The 10,330-nt window shown below is 36.6% G+C and overlaps 1 protein-coding gene across 1 annotated transcript in view; it reads right to left on the minus strand.

The window, feature by feature from the left end:
• Positions 1-9,896, minus strand: part of LOC149780778 (uncharacterized) — a 42,405-nt gene extending 32,509 nt beyond the window's left edge. The window contains exons 1-2 of the mRNA XM_089937855.1: positions 9,804-9,896; positions 2,365-5,221 (exon numbers count right to left, since the gene is read on the minus strand). Of these exons, the coding sequence (XP_089793981.1) occupies positions 2,365-5,213 (2,849 nt within the window). The 5' untranslated portion in view covers positions 5,214-5,221; positions 9,804-9,896. The remainder of the gene's footprint in view (positions 1-2,364; positions 5,222-9,803) is intronic.
• Positions 9,897-10,330: the final 434 nt, after the last annotated feature.

Here is a 10,330-nt window from a genome sequence, read left to right on the forward strand (position 1 = left end):
AAAATAATTCAGTCATATTGCTATGATGTCTGCAGTGAGGCAGCTTACAGTTATATCTAGCACAGGGGTATCATGCTACAGACCAAGCATCATGTCCCACCCAGCTGCAGACATGTAGCATGATGCCCCACCCAGTCACATTATCCAACACTAACCTCATAATGCTGAGAACCAAGCAAGGCAGCTACAAGTACCATTTTTGTAACTTTTCAGGATTCAGCAGGGATTTGAATCTGCGACCAAATCTGAGGCAGATGCTCTAATCACTAAGTATAGTGCCCAAAACTCTCTAGTGAAACTGAAAGTTACTAATTGAAATCACGAGACAATAATGAACAGTATGAATGATTTTACAAGAATATGAATAAATTCACTGGAATTGATAAAAATGTTGAAGAATGTGCCATATAAAACAACATTCTGACTTACTTTACCACTGACAATAAAGGATGGATGATCTGAAATTTAAGTATAAGATTCAAAAGTTTATATAGAGGACATCATAACAGCATGACATAAAAAGTAAATATATCCATGTAACATATAGACAGAAAGACATTTTACATCCTTCCATAAGGGTTGGATTTGGAGTTAACAGAGAAATCTACCTAATGCAGTCTGATCAAATAAAGTATTTGACAAAGAAATATGACAGTACACTGTACAGTGCAGACAACAAACTTAAAGTGGCACTACCAGTACACTATATACTACAATTTTCCTATGTCCCAAAAATATGTTTATTGTGTGTCCTCCAAATCGGGAGACTGGGGGACAAGTTGTCCTCTGCCCTTGGGATACTAGGTACAACAATAAGGTGATATGAAGGGTGATCATTTCACTTCAGCAGTTGTATGCAGCTTACACTGCCTCTCTCTCCAGCGAAAAGAATTTTCAGGATTTGAAACACTGTAATTTCACTAGAAATATAGCTGACAATGTACAAGCTACTTCTTGATATTCTATTTATGTGATGCTGTGACAGTGCTCATTTAGACCACCATTTGAATCACTATTAATTTATTCCCTTCTTTTCTTTTATTCAGGTAATTTAATTTAATATATTTTCTAATCTTTTGTTCAATTTAAAATAAGGAACATTCATTTATGTTTTGCTTTAAGGCAGCAGCGTTTTCAGCAACTGTTCTTAACCTACCTATCCCCCTCCTTTTCACACAATTAACAGATTCATTACCATAATTCTTATTATACTATTAAATATACTTTCATTCTGCATTCAAGTTATTCCTATGACAAGCATGCATGGGTTTCACCAGCTTTTGCAGATAAAGATTTCTGCACCTTTTATTCTTTTAATCTAACAATAAGAAAATTGCATTAAATAAACGATGATAAAGAAACTGTATATAATTCTGATAACATAGCCTTGTGAAAAACAATACTGAAATTTAGATGCAATATTTAGTATTACTAAAGCGCATGCATCATTGACATTCTTAAAAAAAAAAGAAAGGTGTCCTCTAATTTATAAGGGCAATGATGAAGATAACTTGGTGACACACTGTAATCTCTTGCTCTATGAGGCCCTATAACACATGCTTTCTGGTGTCAGGATTAGTAAATCATGCCTGTTTTATATACACTTTAGTAAAAGTCACAAAGGTCATGTGGGGAGATTTACTCAACTTCAATTTTAATTTAATAGTTAAAAAAAGGTGTAACCAAAGCTTGGTCAGTCCCGAAGTTTGAATGCTCTGCACCTTAAATGTCATCATAAAACTTCTAGATGAAAATTATTGATTGCTACGGACTTAAACAATGGCAGCCAGGTACTTAACTAGGTCAAAAAAAGAGGCTGATGGGTCTATCATAACAAATAACAGGGCACTATAAATTTGTTTTCAATGTGCACTGCTTTCACCATATCACATCATGCAACAGTCAATCTGGTTTATATTGCATCATACCTTCAAGTTCACCTTGTCCAAATATTCAACATAATTTACAACAAATTCTGCTGTTAAGTACTTTTCGGGATGTGTAAATAATGACCTTCTAAAGAAATATGGATGCCTTCTGTGGAGCCAAATAAAGTGAATAATTGCCATTTAAAGGCATGTATAAAATTCCATTAGATAATATTCATTGCTGAAATAATCAGTTCAAAAGCCTACGTGACCTGTATAACTTTTACTACATTGTATACCTCAGCTCATTGGCGATAAGCAGATACAACTTTGCAAGAATCATATTGTGTGGAGTCACTCTGAGTAACTCCACCAGAAGAGACAGTGCAGTGACCTTTTCTTAGTCCTCTCCAAATCCATCACAACACATGAAGAAACAAAAATTGTGTGAGCTGTACTGCTATGTTTAAACACAGAATCATGATGGAATGCTTACATGCTATTTTCCTGTATACATTCTGGCATCTGAATCTTTCTGGGAGAGGCATCACCACACAGTGGAGCAGAGGTATACGGCCCAAATCTCTGAGTTAAATCAACATGAATATCGTCACTCCCATCAATGCACTGAACAAAACCCCAGTTCTCTTCTGTTCTGAGATACTCCTCAACACCATGCCTCTGTTCTGAATGGCTGTTGTTTTCTTCCTCATCCGAGCTACAGGCCAGATGGAAGGGCTGCTCAAGTGAAAGCTTCTCAAAAACTTTTTCTTGCTGATTACTACTGTCATTCTGGAAATTTGACAGGTACAATGAAGGTGTCGACATATGACTTCCATAACTGTCCACTGAGCTACCACCGAGACTCAAGTTATTTCGTCTTTCCATACCTCTCAGATCATCTTTATCATAACCTCCCATGGCCTCACCTAAGAGATTGTCCTCTAATGTCCTATTGACAAGATGATGTGAATTTTCCAACTCTCCTATACGCCCGTCATGATAATGATGAAAAAATGTCAAATTCTCATAATTTATTGGCACATTTTCTGATGAATGGTCAATTGGATTATCAAGAAAAACTTGATCAGGTGGACTGAACTCTCTGTCAAAATGGAAGACATTCTGACTTTGTGCACTGCTGGAACTACTTGCTGATGGAATTCCTGCACTACCTGCTGAATGGACCTCAGATGAACTACACAAATGATGTTCTAACTCATCTCCAGGTGACACAAGTGAAGACTCATTTGAACCAGAACTGACCCAACTCTGTTGCCTGGACTGAACACATTCTCTTTTCTTAAAAGAAGTAGATGTAGCACCCTTTGTTTCAATGATATTTGGTCTCATTGGCTCAATCTGTTTGTATGATTCATGCATACTTGAGTTATATCCCCTTACATCTGATGAATTAACAGGACTATGTCCAAATATGGCAATCTCTGAACAACGAGACTCATGAGCAAAACCATGGGAACCATTGTCAGACTCTGGAATCTGATTTGACAGTGGGTCAATAGTTTCGTTGTCTGACTCCTCATTGTTTGCTGGTGCAACATCACTACCACAACCTTCATCCTCTTCAACAGATGACGTAGAGGAAGAGTCACCTGACATGACAAAGCGATTTGCACTTGGAAAATCAGTTTCAATATAGTCCCCAACATCCTCAATGCTTTCTAGACTGGAAGATATCGAATTTGTTGTCTCATATGCATATTGTACTTCAGCAACATTTTCACTGATTGCTTCAGGATGATCACTTTGTATTGCCTGATTCTGCAAATCTTCCTTTCTTTGAAGGTCATTATCTCCACTACCTTCTACAGTATTATCATTCTGACTAGACTGTGTGCCTTCACAACAGAGATGACTGGCATTTTCTGACACAGAAAGCAATAAAGGTGAACTTTCTTCACTAACCATGCACATATCACAGCTGTTATCACTATCACTATCAATATCTCTTTCTGGAAGGGCAAGTGGGGCTAATGAAGATGAATCAGTATTTTCAGTCATAATATGAGAATCCGATACAACACTAGAATTACAACGTGTAAATGAGTATGTACACAAAGAACATGTACAATGATTTGGCCAATTTCTGTTCAAAGATAAAACTAATGACTGAGGAGCACTTGTTAATGCTGAATCACACTTAGAGTCCAGTGAACAAGGACAAGACTCTGTATCTCTAGCCCTCTGTTCAGGAGGAACAACTAAAGGTCTAAATGAACGCTCTAAACTTCTTCCAACAAAACGAGCATCTGGAACACTTCTATCTAATCTGTCATAAAAACAATCATGTATGTCTAATGAATTCCGAATTGGATCGACAAGTTTATTTTCATCACATGAATCTGAAGCTGTCTCCCATGTTAGAGATGTGTGGCCATTCAAAGTCAAGTTTTGGTGATTTCTCAAACTTTTATAACTCCTCTGGGATGACTGCTGATGCCAGGGGCCAGTTTTTGGTCTGACCACTTGCTGACCATTACTAATACTATCCAACTTCCTTGAACAAGTAACGTCTGATGCATCAGCACTTTCACTTGAGCCATCACCACTCTCAGAATCTGAATTTGAGAAACTGTCTACCTTGTCCTCCAGCAGCAAAACTGCATGTTGACCTCTTGTCAACGCCTTTGAGTCAAGACCATTTTGTATCACAGGGTGATTATGCAGGGTCTCTGAATATTGAATCATTGGATCATAATCTTCACCTGAAAAATCCCCATTCATTAGAGGTATTGAATCTATCACAGGATCGAGGCGACTATTTAAGATTAGCCCAATTTCATTGCAACTACTGGTGAAGTCATATGAATTTTTATGCTTAGTGCCTTGTTTGTCTTCAGCCATGTTTTCCTGCAGTTTCTGACATTCAGTACAAATCACAGTTTGTGAACGCACTTCTTCTTCTGTGACAATGCAGATAACATTTCTATGTCCATTTAATTCAATATTTGAGCCAGACTTGCCCTCTCCATCAATCTTGTGGCTTTCTTCTTTCTGTACATCGTCCTTTGTACAGGACTTAGAGCCACAGTTCTTGTGAGTTGACCGGAGTGTTCCACTGTCTTGCTCGACAAGGGACAAATCTACAAAGCAAACATTGTTATTAAAAAACTCCCCATTCATTCTAACGTCAGGCTGAATGACATTCTCATCACAAGCAACATCATTCTTAGTGGTAGCCACGCTCATTCCATCTGTGCATTCAGTGCCCTGGCAACGAAGAACCAGACTTGAACAGTTATGTTCAATGTTACCATTTCTAAGACTTGCAAAACTGGATTTAACATGTTTCTGTTCTCTTTTTTCTTCTTTCACTTCATCCATATAAACATCTGAAAAAAGCAAGATATGGTACGTTAACAATATATCTGAACTACAGAGTTAAAACAACGCTCTGTAAACGTGGCATAACTGTCATCAATGCATGCTATTCATGCACTATTTATAACCAGTGCATTTAATATTGCTGGGCTAGAAAAAGTTTCAGCTGGCTTCTTGTCCTGCAGAGACATTTTCATTATAGTCCAGTTGTCCCCCAATCTGATTAGCCACCACCCCCTCACTTACCAGCAGTCACCTTTTTATACAGACAAAATCAACTTGCATCATAAAGTTCATCTTCAAAAGTACCCAAAGAGGTCCTCTTTAACACGGCCGGATATTAGTGCAAAATATGTCAAATGTATCACAAGTAGACACATACTGGGTTAACAGATAGAAGTCATGAATATTTGTTGATTTATAAATTCATGACACTGACATTTATTCTAACTGCCAATAAAGTATCTAACTTTCATCCATATAAAGGGGCCCCAAGTGGCAGAGTGGTCTAAAGCACTCTCCGTCACAGATCACTGCCATCTCACCTCTGTCTGCGTGGGTTCGAGTCTCGGGCTCGGCCAATGTGGATATGTGAGAAAGCTTGCCGGTAGCTTCTTGTGGGTCGGTGGTTCTTTCTGGGGTTTTCCCGGGTTCTTCCTCCACCATTAATACTGGCCACCATGTATAGCCTATCTTGTGCTGAAAAATGGCGTTAAACCCTATAACAACAACAACAACATCCATAAAAAAATGGAAAACAATCTGATTATCCTTACTGATACATCATCCTTAGATGTCATAATTTATCACTTTGAAAATGGCTATTATTACCAACATTATCAAAAATGTACAGCTGAGAAGTATAGACTTGTTATATCAAATCAGTGTGACATCCAGTTTCCATAAAGTAACGATGGTATTCTAGTTGCACTGGCTTCACTCTTGGAGATTATGAAATGGATTTGAAATGGTATTGGACAAAAACCAGTTCATTGTGTAAGAAACTCATATCCTATGTGAAAAGCATTTCATGTAACATCTACAAATTAGTCTGACAGATTGACCAATGAGTAAATAAGCTGTTGCAAAAACAAAATCCTAATATCAGAAGGAAAAGTGAAAGCAGTTTGACTAAATTAAAAGAGAGTCCTTCGATCAAAGCTAAGGAATCTGATGTCACAAACATTCAAACAAACACCATTAGTTATTCAAGCACTGCAAAGAGATATTCAATGCTGCATGCCACGTGCCTAGCATTTCTAACGTGGATCCACTTAAACACCATTGTTTCTAGTTTTCAATGTATGTTTTTTCAAGATTACTTGCAAAGAAACAATCAGCAAAGAAAGTAAAGTTAGATCACAAAATTCCAGAAGACCAAGTACACAATTGTTTTTGTGATAATTTTAAACGTTCTAATATATTCACAAGGAAAAATTAATATTCCATATAAAACAGCATGATCACTTTGCACGTCAAGAAATTTCTTACAATAAACCAAAATGGGACAAATCCACATTATAGTGTCTGTACCATCATGATACATGATACAAAGCTTACAATACATCATTGATACACATATCAACTTCACTGTATTTTCATCTTTCGATGGTCTCTCAGTGGTAGGGTGGTGCGACCTTATACGTGTTGACCTATGGTTGTATTTCTAGCATGCAGATTACAGGCAGACAGTGTGTGTGTGTGATTAGGATTTTTAACATAGATTTAACAACGTTTCAGTCTTATCGCTACGATGTTTGCAGTGTGGCAGTTTATAGTAATGTCTAGCACTGGGGCATCATGCCGCAGACATGTAACATAATGTCCCAAACAGTCACATTATCCTGACACAGTGCCAACCAGTGCTAACACTAACCTCTTAATGCTGAGTGCCACACAAGGCAGTTGTTAGTACCATTTTTGTAAGTCTTTGGTATGACTCAGACGGGGTTCGAACCCATGACCTTTCGTTTTTGAGGCAGATGCTGTAATCACTAGGCCACCGGAGTGGTCATAGACAGACAGAGACTTGTTCATAAACTAAGATATTTTTGTTCATAAGCTATTTCCATTCTTGACAAGCTAAACAAAAACTGCTTCCATACAGACTACAAGTCAGTGTGTTTTATCCAACTGTATAGGTCATTTTAGGCAGCTCCATTTGATCTGGTGCAAGACTCATCTTGGTCACCATACCCTTTGTATTGTAGTCAATGCTTTCAAATTTTTTAAAAATATCTTCATTAAATTTGCAAGGTATGATGGTATTATCTTGAAAACAAAAAAGAAAAGTAAATTCATTGTGCAAGAAATTTTTTGTCTAGAACAAGTATGGAATCTGGGATGAATAAATACCAATCATTCACATTGCACTTACTACTGATGCAAAACAACTGCTGCCGACATATAAGCTCATTTCTGTGATTAAAAAATAAAATTACTGACAACAAGTGCCCCTTATACAAATTAACAAGGTGACTATAACTCATGCAGTTTTGGCATCTGCCCCTTTGTCAATTCTGTGCAAATTTTTTTTTTATCCGGTTCTTTAAGCTGATGTATGTTATCAGTGGCTGAACATGTTGACAAAAATAATCAGCATTGAATTGGCAGGGCTGGGGCTAATTTAAATCCACACAAGTTATTCACCTTGTGGTTGCTAATTTGTAGGTGAGTGGATCTCATCAATAGATTTTCTTTACTGCTGACATATGGCTGTACCTGATGAATTCTCAATTTAAAGAACAAAACGACAAAAGACTAATAATTATTCACAACTGCTAAAGATTAAAGTAAGCAGTAACAGGTAAATATCGTTTTGTATCAATATGGAAAAATATTATATTGATTAATCGTTTCATCTCTATCAAAATGGGTCATGATAGGATACCTTCCGCTCACTGGTCACAAATCTATTTGACAATTTACCAAAGGTATGATAAATGTACCGATGACTGAGACTCCATCTCTATTGTAAGTTTGTGTTGTATTCACAAATTACTATCTTGCAATGTGTATGTCAGTGAGCAGTGACCAATGATCTTTTCCCTGAAGTGATTATGCTTTCCATGCATGTATCAGCAATTCAAAAATTCAAATCAAGGCTCAACAGCTGCTGCATACACAAGTGTTTATTTGGACAGGGTTTAATACTAAAAAGTGAGCGTTCTAAAGGATTTAATGTAACGACATGGATCACAAGGGGAATTATACTTGCCATCTGGACGGAAAGGCCAGCTGAAAGAACTGTATTAACTCATTCAACGCGACCCTTATAATCATATTTTGTAAGGTACGTCCATCATGCATTCTGTCTTAATACGTGTATTGCACACAGACTCTAGTCCTACAATGTAAGAAACAGCACATATTGTTTTTGTTTTAGTGCTATGTCTTACTACCCAAATAATGGCCTTGTTCCAATCTCATTTGCCATCGGAATAAGTAGTCAAATTTTCAGGAATATCTCACACACTTGGCAGCTTATATCGACCCTCTTCCACTAATTTTTGTGTAATATACTTACTGTGCTTTCTTTATCCTGGCAGAATGAAAATATGACACTAGCAAATGGACGCATTTTATATTCCATTGACATACATTTGAATTTGCTACAATGCGTCGGTAATCGAGGTATGCCAACATGTTTAAGTAGGTTCATGTAGGGGATATGATTCTTTAATGAAATGAAATGCTGCTTACAGTTCCAATAGGCATAATATATTTTTTATTTGTTTCGTGAAAGAGTAATATTTCAACTTGACCAGATTTTGGCATTCCTGGCTTTCATGCCAACTAATATGGAGGCCAATGAAACTTGAAAACAGGTCCATTTCTTTGGTGAGAATTTGAATTTATTAGAGAAAAGACATCAGGGTAAGTAAAGTCTGATAAAAACATTATAACTTAACTTTGTAGAAAAGCATCATTATTGGTTGTCAGTTGTGTGTGATATTCCTGAAAATTTTACTTTCGTTACACTGTTAGTCGACCTTTAGTTAGGCAGTAAGACCCATTGGCCCCCAGAAAAAAAATACTGGTGATGTGTCTAAGTTAATAGGACTAACATAGTCCTACAATGTAAGACAGCATGTTGGTTTTGTTTTAGTGCTGTCTTACTATCCAAATAACGGCCTTGTATAGCGTGTTCCGATGTCGTTGAAAATTTCACTTTCGTTACGATGTTAGTCGACATCAAAATACACTACACAGCGCTGTTAGTTAGCCTTTAAGACCCTGACGCCCAAAACATAAATATCAGCGTCAAGGTCTTACATGTAGGACTAAGACCAACACACTCATACTTCACTTAAATATATTCCTCCAAAATCGTTGCAACTTTTCACTGAAACGGAAAATCAGTGGCAATAAACACTAAAGTTTTCTCTTTCCATATTCTACTTCATTAATTGAATTTACTCAAAGTGAAAGTATTGGGTGCTTTATATCAGGTTTGTAAGTTTTAAGAGAACTTACAGGCCCCAAAATCACAAAATATTTATTTGCAATGTCACATATGCCGTGTCGTTTTATATTTTAGAAACAATTTAGCAATGTCCTTAAAAATAAATTGAACCTAGAGTGTTTGATTACCTGTAATACGGCTCAACAACTAAAATGTCTTGAAATTTCACAAAACTTTTGTTGAATTCAGACACTGCAAGTGTATCTAATTTCCGCCATATTGTGAATATTATTAGCCGTGATCAATAATAGCCAATCAGAGAGCTTGATACAAACAACTTTGGTGTTGCCGAATGTGTCCATTGATGTATTTACATGTTATACGTTTGTACACAGAAAATTCTCCATGCAGATAAATATTTGGTAAATTTTGCTTAGTCAACAGAAATAAGTATAATATTTCAGTTTTTATTCTAATTCGATGTCTTTAGACGCACGATGATGTAAGAAATCCAGGAAGAAAAGGGGCAGAATAAATAGAATCTCCCAATTTTCGATAGCAGTACGAGAAAACACATTATAGATAACAAGAGAATCAGACAAACCAAATTGTAGTTATACATTTTAATACTAATAATTTAACCATGATATATTCAACCCTGATTTCTGAATGCTCTGCACCATAAGTGTTACTTTAAAAAACAAAACTTTTAGAC

The sequence above is a fragment of the Sinohyriopsis cumingii genome, chromosome 16 (genome assembly GCF_028554795.1).
Source record: "Sinohyriopsis cumingii isolate HCF-2022 chromosome 16, ASM2855479v2, whole genome shotgun sequence".
In the NCBI taxonomy this organism is placed as follows: Eukaryota; Metazoa; Mollusca; class Bivalvia; order Unionida; family Unionidae; genus Sinohyriopsis; species Sinohyriopsis cumingii.